Source organism: Rosa chinensis, chromosome 5 (assembly GCF_002994745.2).
Source record: "Rosa chinensis cultivar Old Blush chromosome 5, RchiOBHm-V2, whole genome shotgun sequence".
Taxonomy (NCBI): domain Eukaryota; kingdom Viridiplantae; phylum Streptophyta; class Magnoliopsida; order Rosales; family Rosaceae; genus Rosa; species Rosa chinensis.
The window spans coordinates 32,738,948-32,754,808 of NC_037092.1; the positions used below are offsets into that span (position 1 = coordinate 32,738,948).

Genomic DNA, 15,861 nt, shown 5'->3' on the forward strand with positions numbered 1-15,861 from the left:
AAAATGACAATCTGCAAATCTAGCGGTAAAGAGATCGCCTAGTAAGGGTATTAAGTGGCGGGCGATTGTTGGCGTCTCAAATCTAAAGTATTTGCCCATTCTTCTGTGAGGACCCATCTTAGTGCTCTGTGGTGGCGTAATATGCACATAAATGGTGCAGTCAAATATGTGTAAGTATGAGATACTGGTACCCAGTCACTAGATGTAACGCAGAGATAAATTGAGTGGAAGTGAGTCGTAGAGGAATTACAGTACTAGAGGAAAATCGATCATTCACGACGCAAGATTTACGGCGTGCATCAAATGCGCGCCATGAATAAGTATCATTTACGACATATATTAGATGCACACCGTAAATCTTACAATTTTTTGAAGAAAATTACTACATGTTTGCAAAGAACGCCGTAAAATCATTCTTTTATTGAAATTTACAACGCTTTTTAGTTGCACGTTGTGATTTCAACGCATAAAAAATTGTCCCAATTTTATAAATTAATTGGCCCGTTACAAAAACCACCCATTTAACACATTCCTCGTCTCTCTCTCTCTCTCTCTGTCTCTCTACTCACTTGCCTCGTCTCTCAAAACTCGGTGACCTCCTCCGCTCCCATTGATCCAGCCTCCTTCTCTCTCCCATTACTTTGGCCTCCTCCGACCTCCTCGTCTCCCATTGCTCCGGCCACAGTTGGTACTTTCTTCTCAATCATCCACAACTCTAATGTTATTGTTGATGAAATTTACTGTAATTGTTAGCTTCGAAGCTTTGATTTTACATACTCGGTGTTCGATTCTAGTTTTCTACAGTTAACTGCGGTTGATTCTTGAAGTTTTTGTTATCGTTATTTAGTCGAACACTTGGTGTGCGTTCTTGTTTTCTCTTTTGATTTTGTTCATTGAGTGTAAGGGTATACTTCTTCTGTGGATATTTTTTTATTTTGTGTGATCGATGATTTCCTGGGCTTGGGTTAGGCCTGGCAACGTGCGGGTATAGTACGGGTACCGTGCGGGTTCTTAACTGGCCGACCCGGTAAGAACCCGTTAACTTAATGGGTTTCGCGGGCCAAACTCGGCGGGTTTGCGGGTTATCCGTTGGAACCCGTAAATTGGTTTTTTTTTTTTTTAAACTTTTTTTTTTTTCATCTGTTAAGACTTATGTATTTTTCGATTCATTCTTTGATGAAATAGCATCAATAATAATAGTAGCTACAAAGATTGAAATAGATTTGAAATACATATTTAATGTACTAAATAAAATACATATTTAATGTACTGAATAAAATACATATTTAATTTACAAAATAAAATACGTCAAAATCATCTTAATTGCGGCTATCTCCTTCTCCGGATCTATCTTGCAATATCAAATCAAATACGTCTTCAGTAAGATCCTCCAATTTAGCACGCTCTTTTTCTAAAATATAAACAAACAAAAAAGAAAAATATTAGAATGACATAAAGATTGATATAGTGAGAATAAAACCAAGTTGTTTTGAGTTTACCTTTGTTACCAAAAATCCAATCTCGAGTACAAAGCAAAGCTTGAACTGTGTCAGGCAACAGTGAGCTGCGGTATTGATCTAAAACTCTCCCGCCAATGCTAAAGGCCGATTCAGATGCAACGGTAGAAATGGGAATTGTGAGCACATCACGAGCTAGATGAAAAAGAATAGGATATCGGATTTGCTCCATTTTCCACCAAGAAAGTACATCCAACTCTTGCTTTCTTTCTAGCCTTGCTTCATCCAAATACTTGCTCAATTCTGTCTTTATACTTGAACTCGAACCAATTTTGTAAGCGTTATCAAAAGCCTGCCAATGACCAACTATCAACACATATATGGCAACAACATACATATTGCTAAAAACACACTATCAACTATCAACACATACATATGACCAACTATCAACTTGAATCATTAAGATAGAAACTCAAATAAATTTTTTTTTTACCTCAAGTAAGCTGTGATCGCCTTGTGCTTGAGAAGAATCCTCATCCATCGAGTAATTTGAATAATTAGGATCAAAGCTCTTCTCCACGAATGCATCAAATAAAGAGGACAATGTGTCATTAAAGACCTCTAATTGTGAAGAATCTGGACCATAAAGCTTGTCATAAGCCCACTCCACAAATTGCATCTTAAACCTAGGATCCATAACAACTGCAATTCCAAGAATCAAGCTATAATCTGACCAGTACTTCTCAAACTTCAGATTCATCTCCATCCCCATCTGTATCATGAAACTATCGTGATCCCTCATGGCTTCCTGTATACTATGCTGAACAATGAACACCTTCGGAAAGAACAAGTTTGAAGTAGGGTATTTTGTTCCAGAAAATAGGCACATTACTTCATAAAAATACCCCAAAAACTTGGTAATCTTCTCTATTTTATCCCACTCATCAGCAACAAGACACGACTTGAAATCATTGTCACTTAAGCCCAAATTCATCAAAGCTCGGCGATAGTAGAGAGCACTATCAAGCATCAAATAAGTAGAATTCCACCTAGTAGGCACATCTTGCCTCAAGCCTCTTCTACTGCCTCTCAATCCAACTTGTGCAACACACTCCAAAAATCTTTCTTTTCTTGCCGAAGAACCCTTTATGTATTTGATGCAATCACGTACCTTTATCACAGAGGGATCAATTGCCTTCAACCCATCTTGAACTATCAAGTTCAAGATGTGCGCACAACACCGAACATGAAAGAATTTGCCATCCATTATGAGCAATCCTCTAAAGTTCAACTTAGTCTTCAATTTTTCAACAAATGAATCATTGGCAGTGGCATTATCTAAGGTAATTGAAAACAAATTCTTTTCAATTCCCCACTCTCCTATCAAGGTATTTACCTTATCAGCTAATGCAACACCATTGTGCGGAGGAGGCATATGACAGAAATTTATAATCTTCTTTCGCAATCTCCACTCCGAATCGACAAAATGCGCCGTAATTGTTAAATACCCATCAGTTGCTAAAGAGGTCCACAAATCAGCAGTCAAACAAAGTCTCCCTTGAACTGAACTTAACAAAGTTTGAAGTTTCACTTTTTCACGCTTAAATAACTTCAACACATGGGCTTTAACGGTATTTCTGCAAGGGAGTTTAAGTGTGGGAGAGATATAGGAAAATACATCTCTAATACCCTCAACAATGCAATACTCCCTGACTACACACTCCTCCCTGAACAATGCATGTTTAATTAAAGATTAAACAATGGTCTTATGTATAGCTAGGTAACTTGTTATTACTGGAATACTGCGTATGGTGTTTGCAATTTCTATCTGTACTTGAGCTGCATTGGTTAATCAACTAAATCAGGTCACCCTTGATTCATAGGTTAAATGATAGACTAGAAACGCCATGGTACAGAACTCAAAAAAGATCAAGACTTTGAGCACAAGGACATTAGTTATACAGTTCAATTTCGAAAGAAGTGGATGTATGTTTTTTAATAAAAGACGTACATGAGCTGTTTATCACTTCTATCATCAAATGTACAACACTCACAAAACATATGATAACAGCTTGGTCAAGATCCATGTGTAGAAAACAGAAAAGAAAGCACCAGCTGGGATTGTCACTGCCCAAGAAAGCACGATTTCCCTCACAGTTTCTGCATACTAATCTCAAACACATAAAATTTTGGGATTGTCGCTCTGGTTCTCAAACACATACTAATCTTAAACAAAGTAAAACACTTTAATCTCAAATTTCAGACCACACACAGTAACCCATATCCAAAAACTGACCAAACTGCAAAAACTGTAAAGGGTTTCAAAGAAAAGGAATTGTGGGTATTGGAGAAGCCATGAGAGAGAAGCAACAAAACAGTAAAGACATGAGAGAGAAGCAACAACCCAGATTACGGGTTTGCCTTCACTACCTGTAAGCAACAAAAACAAACTATATATTTCATTGATTTAATCCATCAAGGATTCAAGATCCATACTTTCAACAACAAAAGAGCACAGATTAATAAAAGCAATATAGAAAAACTGAGAACTGAAGAGAGAGATCAAAGATGGTACCTTCACTACCTTGTTTCCACCCAAATCCCAATAAGCACTTCAGAACCCAATCGGCCAATCCCAGCTCAGATCTCTCTCGCTCTGAAATTGTGGGTTTGGATGAAGAAGAGAGAGATGCAGTCATGGAGTCTACGAGAGAGGCAGAGAGCACGACAAAGAGTCATCAGTCATGGATCGCTTTCTTTCAGTAGAGTAGAAAGGGTTTTAATTTTCAGAAATTACTTAACGGGTTCCAACGGGCTAACGGGTTTAGCACGACCCGGTCCGTTAATTTAAGGGTTTTTGGCGTGCAGGCTTTTCTCAGCCCGAATTAATAATTGGACGGGTTCGTGCGGGCTTTTTCCGTGCGGGTTTCGGGCGGGTTTGCGGGTTTCGGGCTCAAATGCCAGGCCTAGCTTGGGTAATTCAGAATCTTGGGAGTGGTTCATATTATGTGCTTATGAATTTCCAAGTTAGACTATATCTGATTTTTCCGGGTTTTTGTTCATTCGTATGAGTGAGGCAAGTGTTTGGTTATTTCTAAGTTGAATATGGCATAACCATTTGGAGAGGAAAAATGGAATACTTAATATGTTAGTAAGTCTTTATCAAAAGACAGGGAAAAAAGGAAAATGTCAGTATTCTCGTGTTGGTGGCTATTGATTCTTCAAGGTCTAGTATCTATAGCAGTAGCTCTTCTAGTTCAGTGAAACAAATTATTTCCATTCAATCATAACAAAAATGACTCTCAGGCTTCTTGAGTGAGCTGGTGGCTTAGCATTCTCTTGACGTCACAAAGAATGTGAATCTGACGAGCCTCCAAGCTAATGGGTCAGTTTGAAGGTAGAAACTTAACAGGTGTACAATATCTTATTAGGTAGTTTATTTATGAAAAGATGAGATAGAAAGGAAAATGTGAAAGGGGGTCTTGTTCAAAAAATGTTTATGGGGTCCTTATGGGTTATGTTTGGTGCTATCATTTCATAAAGGATTCTAATCTTAGATTCCTATGTCAGGTTGAAACGCAGTCACTAGCTGTAACGCAAAGATAGATTGAGTGGCAGTAGGTCGTAGACGAAAAGCATAGTTGTATGCCAAATTGCATCACCCCAAGTGGATATAGGGAGACTGTGCGCATTACCAATGTTCGGGCTGCCATCGTAGTTGCTTTTATGAGACCATTTGGGTATGTACATGGGAATATGATGTCCAACAGCAGCTGTAATGTAATGATCATCGAAAATCTTCAATGTAAACTCTCTAGCATTGTCAAGTCGAATTAACTGAATGAGATGATCCGAGGAGTGAGCAATTCGCCATATGTTATGTGCTAGGAGTACAGTATAAGTAGCATTACAAATCAACACTGGCACAATGCGTGACTATCATGTTTGTGTGTCAACCAATATCATGAAATATTTAGACGTCCGCAAGTTAGTTGAATCGGTCCACAGAACTCTCTTGAATTCTATGTAAGAACGGAATGAATATTCTCGTATCCTTTGCGTAGGATGGTCTCGATTCTGATTTCCCTAAGGAACATATATTTTAGAAAAAGCGAGACGCCTTAGAAGCAATCAATGAGGATTTTGGTTGGGCCTTAGCATTTGAAACGTTATTGGAAGCAAAGTTGGTGATTGTAGCATCACCTAGGGAGCCATTATCATGATGGACGCCATCCATAGCGTCATGGATATGGACTGCGCTATCCCTAGGCTGGCAGTGGACAGTGACTGGTGCCAGAGGCAGCGACGACAGTCATGCTTAGTCTAGAAACCAACTTTTGATTCTTGCTTCGTTTCGCTCGAAAGAATGAATGTCTGTGTGAAGTCTTTAATAGACGGATCATCATATCATGACTAGGATGACCTATCCTGTCATGACAAAGCCAATATGTGTCTAAATCTAAGAGATCTTCTCTCATAACTCTATTGGATTTGATAGCTCGAATAGTGGTGACATAAAAACTACTAGAGAAACACATAAGTTTCTATAAGATGCACATTAATTCGCAATCATTAGAGGTAGTGCAAAGGAACTATTTTCCGTTCTCTATATGCATTTCCGTATGGAATTCGTCGGCTTGAATAGTTTAATAGGGTTGGATTTGCCCTAGAAGCGTAGAGAGTTTCTGTGACAGTAATCAAGGTGCCCCTAGGAGGGTAGAGAGTTTCAACCATGTACGTATATGTATCTGTCGCGTAGTTACATATATCGTGTGAAAAAAATTTACATTTTTCGTGGTCCTTATGCAATTAGTCGATGATAGTCAACCTAAGTTTAAGGCAATTAATAATATATCATTTTCACTAAAAGCCCGAAAACAGCAATGAATGGTTGATCAATACGGCTTTTTTAGGGTTTATCCCCTTTGTATGATTGGTTAATTTGAAGTTAAAATTTATATATGAAGCTATAGGTACATTTCTGCTGAGCATGTTCCTATAAAATATGGATGTTTATGTATGGATTACTCTGAAGGCAACCCAGACTTCATGATTGTTGATCCAGTCGCTGAAGTAACCATCAAACCTCAAACAAAGAACACTCTGGAAATTATAATTTATGAGGTTAGATTTCTTCTTCTTTTATTGTTCAATCATTATTTGGTATATACTATATATCTATTTGCATTCCGAGCACAAAATGTATGTCCCACGACTCGGAGCCTGTTTGGCAGTACTGTGAGGGTTGTAGTAAAGGTAAAAAAAAAATAATAATAATAAAAACTTTCATATACTCTTCAGATTGCTTTTTGGAGTGGTTCGAAACTTGGAAAAAATAGCTTATAGTGTTTTCATACATCAAATTATTGGAGTTTCATTAGGAAATGTTCATGGTGCATTTACATGAAGCACTTGCAGTTTAAAAAAAAAAAAAAAAAATTAAATAAACTTATGCCGGTGAGAAAAGGCAATTTTATAGAAGGTATCACTGTCAAACAATCCCCCTCATGCACGTCCAGTGATGAGTCAAAGCTTGCATTGTTGAATTGGATGTCAATAAATTGCAGAAGTGCACCATCATATGGGAACTCTGTAGTTGGGTGGGAGATGATCAATAAAGTTGAATTTGTTCCGGACTCTATAATGATCATTCGAATACCACAAAGACGACCCCAACTGATGAACCAGTGCTGCATCACAGCTTCAAAGCCAGCGGACTGGGTAAAATATTGCTCACCATTAATTAACAACCCAACTTCAAAGAAGAAAAGGCTTCTGTACACTAACCAAGGATTCTAAGTACCGTGTTTTCAAATGTCCTTTACCCTCCACCAGTCTTTTACTTCCAAAATTATAATAAACTGCTGCTCTAGATCTTCACCGTTTCCTTCAGTGACTAACTCATAAAAATGATGCATTTTTTTTTCTATAACTATATTTGTTTTCTCCCTATTCTAATGTTGGCTTTTTAGAGTAGTTCTCAAATGTAGTTTTCTAGGCTCAGATGAAATACTGTAGATTGTCAAATGTTTAAAGTTTCTCAGTTTGACTCCTTATATTTGACAGTTTGTTGGAGCTTCAACGGTGACTTTGAATCTAAAATCCTTGCCAAAGACATGTTAAGTGATGGTCGACGTAGTCATAATTCTCCTCCTTTGAGAGCTTAACTTCCGTAAATATGCGAGTCTGGTTTAAACATCATTTTTGTAATATGTAAAGTTATAACATTTTTAATTAAATTTACTAGTTTATGATTGTGATTGTTTTACATAGAAAGTTTCAGCGCAAACCCGCAGCATCGTGGGGAGTATGCTTAGTGAAGTGACGAAAAGCGGAGCGGATATCCCAGCACAACCCACAGAACCAAGGGGTAAATCAGTCCTTTCGAATGAGTGGTTCTTTTAATTTGTTTTCTGGCTTCTGCAACTGGACTACTGAGTGCTCTCCATCACAGAAATGAAGGCTCTTGCCACTGTCACTCTCTCTCCTCTTCGCTCCATTTGCCACTCGACGACGTCGAAACATCCGATCACTTTTTCTTCCCCTCCTTCTTCCATTTCAGGCTCAAGCTGGGCTCCCAAGAAGAATGCTGGTCTTGTGGGTTTCAGGAGCAATATATCACATCCGAGAGATCAAATGAAACTAGCTAGTACCTATGAATTCTTAAAATATTTCCGAGTACAAACAAGCTCATCTAAAAGAAAAAGGGCACCAGAATATGGTGGATATATAGAAGACTTCCACTATAATCAATCTCATCAAGTAGCACAGTTTTTCAATCACGGATTTGCTTATGGTGCACCAGCATCTAACGAATGAAGGCTGTTGTGTTATGCATTTTTTTCATTAGTTGGCCGGATAAATAGCTAGCTAGGTGAGATGAGATGAGAGTGACGGATTTATATTGAGATCATTTGCAGCATAGCAGCAGCAGCAGTTACTAATAACACGAATGACATCAGTAGTCTTGGGCTGGAAGCATCAGAAGAAGCAAGTTGGTGGAACTGAACAGGGTAGTCTGACCCCGACTCGTCATCTTTTACTTTTATGCTTGAAGAACCTAACATTCATTAAACACCAAAACCATATTACAAACGGATACAACAGCATAAGTTAACCCTAGTTAATCACAAGTCAGTGCTAGCTACTTACAGTTGTGTTAGCCCACCCAAGGACCTGGTTTTCGAGCTCGTATACGACTAACTTATTCGAAAGCGTCATGTCTGCAAAGGGAAATTAACAATTGCATGTCAATGATGGCCATAATTGCTTATATATCCTGCAGCAAAAATTTTAAGACTATCTATGTGATTTTTACCTCCCAGAATAATGTCGGGGTCTTCCCCAGTTAATTTCATCCAACCATGACACCAGGCACCCTCCTATGTATATGTAATACGTCATTATTAAACAGTAAGTTGATCAAGAACTCATTATACAAGGTTCCTTGTTGGTTATAGGGATTGCTAACATCATAGACTTACTTTCATATGACTGAACAAATAATCATGAGGATACACCCACAACGAAGCGGAATTCTTGATAGTGAACTTGACAATCGGAAACTTTTCATCAACGCTGTATCAATCGATAACACAAGTACATCGTTAAGCTCGAGATGAACGGATGATTAGTCAATAACTAAGAAGGGAAGAAATAAGTAGTGCTGTTATAAAAGTGCTTTACTTTTTGGAATACTCGAAACATGCGCACTCGCCGTCCTCATTTTTTTGGAATTTCAATCCAGGCTCCGCAGCCAATATCTGATCAAAATAAGGATGTAAGAGTTAATTAATGAAGTAACATAATTATCCCAAGTCGATAACTTGAATCTAAATGAAGTTAGCACATATACCTTCTTCACTATTGGTTCATACGACTTTGGTGGTAAATGAGCCAATTGTGTACCAGTGTCAAAAAATGCAATAATTTAGTCTGGACTGCTGCCAGATGTTTCATCCAAATCACCACCACCACTAGGAGGAAGTCTATGGCATCACTTCCAACCTCAATTTTCTCCACCACAACATTGTAACGAGTCCTTATTGTCTGTAGGTACAAGTTTTGATTAACTTGATGTGTTGGCATTCCATACAAAACGAGAAAGTATCTTTGGGGTTAATGGGTTTAATATTTTTTATTCATTTTAAGATATTTTTCTGTGTGCCAAATTGTATTATTGATTTTCTAGGTATTTTAGGATTTGGTGTCCTTAATTATTTATTTTTTGTTAATACAAAAAGGTTTTGTTTTTCCTTGTAGGAGGTGGATTAGGGTATATAGCTGTGTTGGCTGGTTTGTTTGATCGCAGCTATTCTTGTGGGTGAAAAACAGACGGCACATATGGAGAACCTAGAGACGCAAGAATTTTTGTAGAGTCTTGCATGTTTGCTTGAGATTGAGTCTTCACAAATAAGTCAAAACACTTGGTCCATGTATAAGTGTTGTTGATCATGTTTTCATACGCATAAAACTCTCTTGAGATCAGCAGAGAGATTGTGAAGAAAGAAGAGCAAGATTTGGTGATCGTTCAAGTGAAGGAGTTCAAGAAGGAAAACAAACTTTGTGGTAGATTTTGTCTAATCATTGTAGCCGAGCTAGTGCTATTCAAGTCTGTAAAAGAACATATCCTTCATAATAAGATCATTCTTATTTTGGGCTCTCAAGAGTAAGAGCCCCGCAGTGTTTTTAATCTCATATTTGAGGTTTTCACTCCGTAACCAAAATCTGATGTTCTGGTTATTATTTTTTGTTTCTGTTGCCCAGTAAGGATTGATCAGTGCACTGCAATCCCCATTTTCCAGAAAATCATATTCTGTCCTTGTATTTTCATTGGTATTAGAGCAGGTTCTAAAGTTTTTTTAGCTATTTTGGAGAGCATGTTTAGCTTTTTATATATTTTAGTAGCTGCACTAGACTCCTAAGTGGCTCTCAATTATAACTTTTAGCTATCTCACTCCTAAATATAGAGAGCGAGATGAGGCTTTCTATAATTTATAACATTCCTTTTGAGTTCTTTTATGTAATTTTTAAATACATTTAAACTATTTAACCTTCCTTTAAAAAATAATATAAATTCAAAACTCACTATAATCGAGAGCACTGATGCAGAAGTATTTCTAAAGTGGCTAGCCAAAATGACTTTTTAGCTACTTTGGCTAAAATTTGACTCAAAAATAGCTAGCATTGCTAAAAATGCTCTAAAATCTTAACCATTCATAATTTAATTTAGGTCTTCTTTTATTCAGTTCAAAAATCTGTCGAATTAAAATATGTCAACCCTAACTAAGATGCTGTAAACTACAAAATATCAAGTTAATGGATCGTCGAGAATTTCGCGATTAATCGTCGATCCTCGACGCTCCTCGAGACATGATGACTAGTGGTAATAAAGGACTACTCTATTTTGTCCGGTTTCTTCCTCCTTGCTTTCTCACTAATTCTCTCCATCAATTTCAAGCATCTCACAACTATGGAAGCTACACTCCTTAATGACTAAGAACTGTATTAATAGGCAAAATGCACTTATAAGCTCAGGCAAAATGCATTTATAAACTAATGCTTTCAAATTTAGCAGTGTATGAGACAAGATGTACAATATCATATGACAAAATATAAGGTTGAGATACAAGATGACTCGTGAATTTATTTCCATTATTATATATATGAAATGTCAAAGTCGCAACTAAACAAAAGTTCAGCTTTTGTTAGTCGCACGCAAACTTATTAGATTCCCACGATCAACTTTAAAGGATTGCGTTTTACAATAGACTCTTGGAACTAAACCAGCCAAGTTCCAACAACTTATAATAAATAAAACAAGTTCCCAGTTTCCACTTATACAGGCACAGGCACAGGTTCGATAAGTAGAGAAGCTACAAAATCTTTGAGAATGGTTCCAGCATGAGTGTAGCAATCTTCATGCTTGTATAATACATCTATCACGCGTGTGAGATTCAGAACTCGCATTAAGAGGGGCATGTCAAGAGGTGTAGGGTGGAGGCACTCTTCATTTATGTCCTTCCATGCATCACTCACTTGTTTACGAAATTCAATTATGGTTTGTTCTTCTGTCGCACCGTATTGTTTCATGTAACATTCCACAGCCGAGGCAACATGTCCTCTCTTTTGCTCAAACTATATAGCCAAGAAGATTAAGGTAAAAATTAGCTAAGGAAGAGTTCTAAGAAAGGACATATAATTTCTGTTATTACTGCGGCAAATTCAATTACCTTGTGGGATACAATGTCATCCATGAATCTGCAAACTACTGATGAAGCCTTTACAATCTTAGGGTCACTGAAGATCCACTCAAAGGAGTCTTTTGTAACGATATCTCCCATTCCAACAAAGGATGTGGTTGCTAGCATTGAGTAGGCTGAAGTGACAAGGGCTACTTCCATGTATTCATCCATTGTTGGTGTGTAGTTCTTGTGAAACCATTTTGCTTCAGCATGGTACGCCCCAACTTGTCTCTTCATCTAAGACATATATGCAGCAAGTCGACTATTAATAATTAACCTTCAATAACTTTCTGTATTTACAATACTGAACGTAAATTGAGGCTTAATTAATTACCGCTTCTTTTGCGTAATCGATACGATATAATCTTCCCTCGCTTGCAAGCTGTTGTTCTGTATCAGCATAGACATCTAACAGTGCCTCGTAACAGACTTTCATATACTCCGGTAGTTCATCCATGGCGGAGATGTCCCACCTACATATAAGCAAGACAACGGCGATTATACGTGGAGAAACTTTTGTTAGGAATAAATTGATGTTATATAATATAAGGGAAAAAGAGTGTGTGTGTGTGTGTGTATCAATCTCAAACCTCTCAATTGCTCTAGTAAAAAGGTCTAGTTCTTCAAGCGTGCCATACACATCATAAATGTCATCGATAATGGATGTCATGGCAATAACTTTGGTTAGTGTCCTCCTGGCAAAGTAATACTTGGGCTCAAAGTAGACTCCCAAAATCCAAAAGTAGCACTCAATTACTCTGTCTCTTGCAAAAGGTAGCTTGCTTGCAAAGTCCAACTCCTTCCACCACCTAATGAATCACATAATTAGTTATCAGACACATTTATCTAATTAATTAGAACAATTTTCTCGTGTTTCTTTAACTTTCTTACATGGTGTCTACTTGGTAATAAATATTAACCTTGCAATATCACTTAGTTCTTTCTGATGCAATTGTTGGAGCAGGTTGAAATCCAGCTTTGCAAAACTCAGCAAAATTTGGTTACGTGATCCGTGTAGTTCCTGGTGGAGAGACATGTAGTGCCTCGCTTCTAGCCTCGGTAAGCCCTTCCGGAGTGGTTGATTCAAGGCATGCCTTACTTGTTTCGAAAGCGGGGGGCTTAAACGGTTTGCTAGCACTGCCGACGCTAGATGTGTGGTGGTGAAGGTCAGTGCTTCTTCTAGAAAATCCTCTCCTCGTACTCTAAGATGTGTGGCTTCATACAAGCTTTGTAGTCCCACTACATCATCGTGAAGCGATTTGTTCAATTTTCCATCACTGTCCTTGAACTTGTTGAACGTATCTGCTTAATTATTCATATGTCAATGTTTACGGTAATTAGCCTAGTTTTAAACAGAAAGAGTTAATAGGATTAATGTAGGGAAAATTATATATAGCCACTTTACCGCATGAAACATTGTAACCATGCTGCCTCAGCAAGCGAAAACGAAGAGCACAAGTGTGCAGATCATCATCACAGTAACCATTAAAATTGTGGTGAATTTGTTGCAGAGTTTGGTCAATTTCGTATTCAAAATGGTAAGACACACCCAAGCGTTGAATGTCATCAATCAACTCCAGTTTTCCCAAACTTGTTTGAACTGGCGGAGCCATTAGCATTCTCTTCACTTCTTCCTTCAGTTGTTGGACATGTTGCTCACCATTTATGTTAGTTTCCTATACAGGCCGATTGAAGAAACAAAAATATCAATCATCTCATCAGACAGATAATAACATGTAATAGATGTAGTATTGCTTCAGATGTAAGTACCATAGTGTTGTTATAAGACAGAAACTGATCTCCCCAAATGCTGGGATGGAAATTAGCCGAACGTCGACTACCGGCATCAGTAGAGGCATTCAGGGTAGGAGGGGCTTGAGAAGCTACACTGACCACGTTGAGAGACATATGTCAATATGTGGCTTAATTTTATCAAAGGTTTGATTAAAGTGGCTGGGTAGTATGAGTTGTGAGTTGAAATGCTCCCGTTGCTTTGGTATTTATAGTAAAATATCTATGAAAGAACAATATACAAGAGCTTAATATCTAGTAAAATACTTGGGTTACAAACTAGCCCTAAAAGATACAAGTAGGTACTGACACACATTGCATGCATAAAGCAGGAAAATTCGACTCCGTCAATCGGTCAATGAATCCACCCACCAAAGTGATGCATCTCCTGCACTGTATATGATAGATGCATAAATGACATATGCATTTACGCGAAACGCTGTAAATATGTTGGTAAGATAATATTGAATTAACTCCTACCTAGTCTCTTTGGTGAGAAAACCAAAGATGCAAAGAAAACGTGTTTGATCGGTTGTGTCTAGAGCTGTCACTCGATTGGTTCAAATAAGTTATAAGTATTACCAACTTCAAAATCAAAATTTTCGGTTTCAAAATTGAGCTACCAATTACCAACTATTTTTAGTCATATCTACTAAATTTGGTATTTCGGTTTGAGAAAAATTCAGCTACCGTCCCCAAACTATTTTGCCAAGGCCAATTTGATACCCGAATTCTCAAAAGTATCAATGTGATATCCAAAGACCTAAATTGGTATCAACGTGATACTTCCGTCAAAATTTTCAGACGGCGCGGTCTGTTTGCTGACGTGGCAAGCACGTGGGTAAAAAAAAAAAGTGAAATGACCAATTTACCCTTTTTTTTTTTTTTTTTTAGAAAAATTCATCTATCGTCCCCAAACTATTTTGCCAAGACCAATTTGATGCCCAAACTCTCAAAAGTATCAATGTGATACCCAAAGACCTAAATTGGTATCAACGTGATACCTCCGTCCAAAATTTATGACGGCGCCGTATGTTTGCTAACATGGCAAGCACGTAGGTCCCAAAAAAGTGAAATGACCAATTTACCTTTTTTTTTTTTGTTAATTCATTTTTTTTCCTTTTCTTTTCATTTCTTTTTCTTCCTTCTTCTTCTGGGATTTCCTTATTCTTCTTCTTCTTAGGGTTTCGCGGCGCCAAGCAGCTTGGGGCTGAAGCTTCCAATCGAACCCGATACCGGTCGAAGAACCTGCTGGTGCTGAGATGATCAACGACCCGTCGGCGTAAATTGGGCCCGCCGAGTTGTTGAGCGAGACGAGGCGTTTAGTCGGAAGGTACCGTGAGAGAGTGGTCGTCGAGGCGGAGTTTGTAAGGTCTCCGAATGGAAGGCGGTCCAGTTCTAGGGATATGCCATTTTAGCTATTCTTCTTCTTCTTCTCTCTCCTCCTCTCTCTCTCTCCTCTCATTCTCCTCCGCCCAAACCATCACTAATGCCACCGAGATCCTCTCAAATTCCTGCTACAAATCCATCTCGCCGGCGTTATTGATGGTTTGGGCGGAGGAGAAGGAGAGGAGAGAGAAGAAGAAGAAGAATAGCTAAAATGACATCCCTAGAACTAGATGCCTTCCATTCGGAGACCGTACATACTCCGCCTCGACGGTCACTCTCTCACGGTACCTTCCTGCTGAACGCCTCGTCTCACTCAACAGCTCGACGAACCCAATTTACGCGGACTGGTCGTTGATCATCTCAGCACCAGCAGGTTCTTCGACCGGTATCGGGTTCGATTGGAAGCTTCAGCCCCAAGCTGCTTGGCGTCGCGAAACCCTAAGAAGAAGAAGAAGAAGATCGCAGAAGAAGAAGAAGGAATCACGTTGATACCAATTTAGGTCTTTGGGTATCACATTGATACTTTTGAGAGTTCGGGTATCAAATTGGCCTTGGCAAAATAGTTTGGGGACGGTAGATGAATTTTTCTATAAAAAAAAGGGTAAATTTGTCATTTCACTTTTTTTTGGGACCCACGTGCTTGCCACATCAGCAAATAGACGGCGCCGTTAGAAAATTTTGACGGAAGTATCACGTTGATACCAATTTAGGTCTTTGGGTATCACATTGATACTTTTGAGAGTTCGGGTATCAAATTGGCCTTGGCAGCATAGTTTGGGGACGGCACCTGAATTTTTCTCTATTTTCTGTATTACCAACTTTAGAATAACTAGTTATTTGTAATATAAATTAGAATGGAGAATACTAAGTTTTTCAATTTTATAATCATAAACTTTCCATTCATCTAGTTATTATAGCTTTCTTTTATACATATGACATCAAGTTTTAGCCATGTTCAATTAAACTATATTATTTAACCA

At 38.1% G+C, this 15,861-nt stretch overlaps 2 protein-coding genes across 2 annotated transcripts; both read right to left on the reverse strand.

Moving 5' to 3' along the window:
- Positions 1 to 1,319: 1,319 nt before the first annotated feature.
- On the reverse strand, positions 1,320 to 2,892 carry LOC121049191 (zinc finger BED domain-containing protein RICESLEEPER 2-like). Its single transcript, XM_040505829.1, has 3 exons — positions 1,951 to 2,892; positions 1,500 to 1,809; positions 1,320 to 1,411 (listed from the first exon to the last, which is right to left on the reverse strand). Exons 1-3 carry the CDS (start codon positions 2,890 to 2,892, stop codon positions 1,320 to 1,322), a joined length of 1,344 nt encoding a protein of 447 aa, XP_040361763.1.
- An 8,185-nt stretch (positions 2,893 to 11,077) lies between these two features.
- LOC112168229 ((-)-germacrene D synthase) lies at positions 11,078 to 13,684 on the reverse strand. Its single transcript, XM_024305355.2, has 7 exons — positions 13,472 to 13,684; positions 13,107 to 13,377; positions 12,622 to 13,003; positions 12,292 to 12,510; positions 12,036 to 12,174; positions 11,690 to 11,938; positions 11,078 to 11,594 (listed from the first exon to the last, which is right to left on the reverse strand). Exons 1-7 carry the CDS (start codon positions 13,607 to 13,609, stop codon positions 11,295 to 11,297), a joined length of 1,698 nt encoding a protein of 565 aa, XP_024161123.1. The 5' UTR covers positions 13,610 to 13,684; the 3' UTR covers positions 11,078 to 11,294.
- Positions 13,685 to 15,861: the final 2,177 nt, after the last annotated feature.

What these genes read in the sequence shown, in the direction of transcription:
- LOC121049191 (XM_040505829.1), bottom strand. Translation starts at nt 2,892, where the DNA reads ATGCCTCCTCCGCACAATGGTGTTGCATTAGCTGATAAGGTAAATACC. An exon ending in GCGATCACAGCTTACTTGAG is followed by an intron (nt 1,810 to 1,950) that starts GTAAAAAAAAAA and finishes GGTCATTGGCAG; the next exon opens with GCTTTTGATAACGCTTACAA. An exon ending in TTGGATTTTTGGTAACAAAG is followed by an intron (nt 1,412 to 1,499) that starts GTAAACTCAAAA and finishes TTTATATTTTAG; the next exon opens with AAAAAGAGCGTGCTAAATTG.
- LOC112168229 (XM_024305355.2), bottom strand. Translation starts at nt 13,609, where the DNA reads ATGTCTCTCAACGTGGTCAGTGTAGCTTCTCAAGCCCCTCCTACCCTG. An exon ending in TGTCTTATAACAACACTATG is followed by an intron (nt 13,378 to 13,471) that starts GTACTTACATCT and finishes CGGCCTGTATAG; the next exon opens with GAAACTAACATAAATGGTGA. An exon ending in TGGTTACAATGTTTCATGCG is followed by an intron (nt 13,004 to 13,106) that starts GTAAAGTGGCTA and finishes ATAATTAAGCAG; the next exon opens with ATACGTTCAACAAGTTCAAG.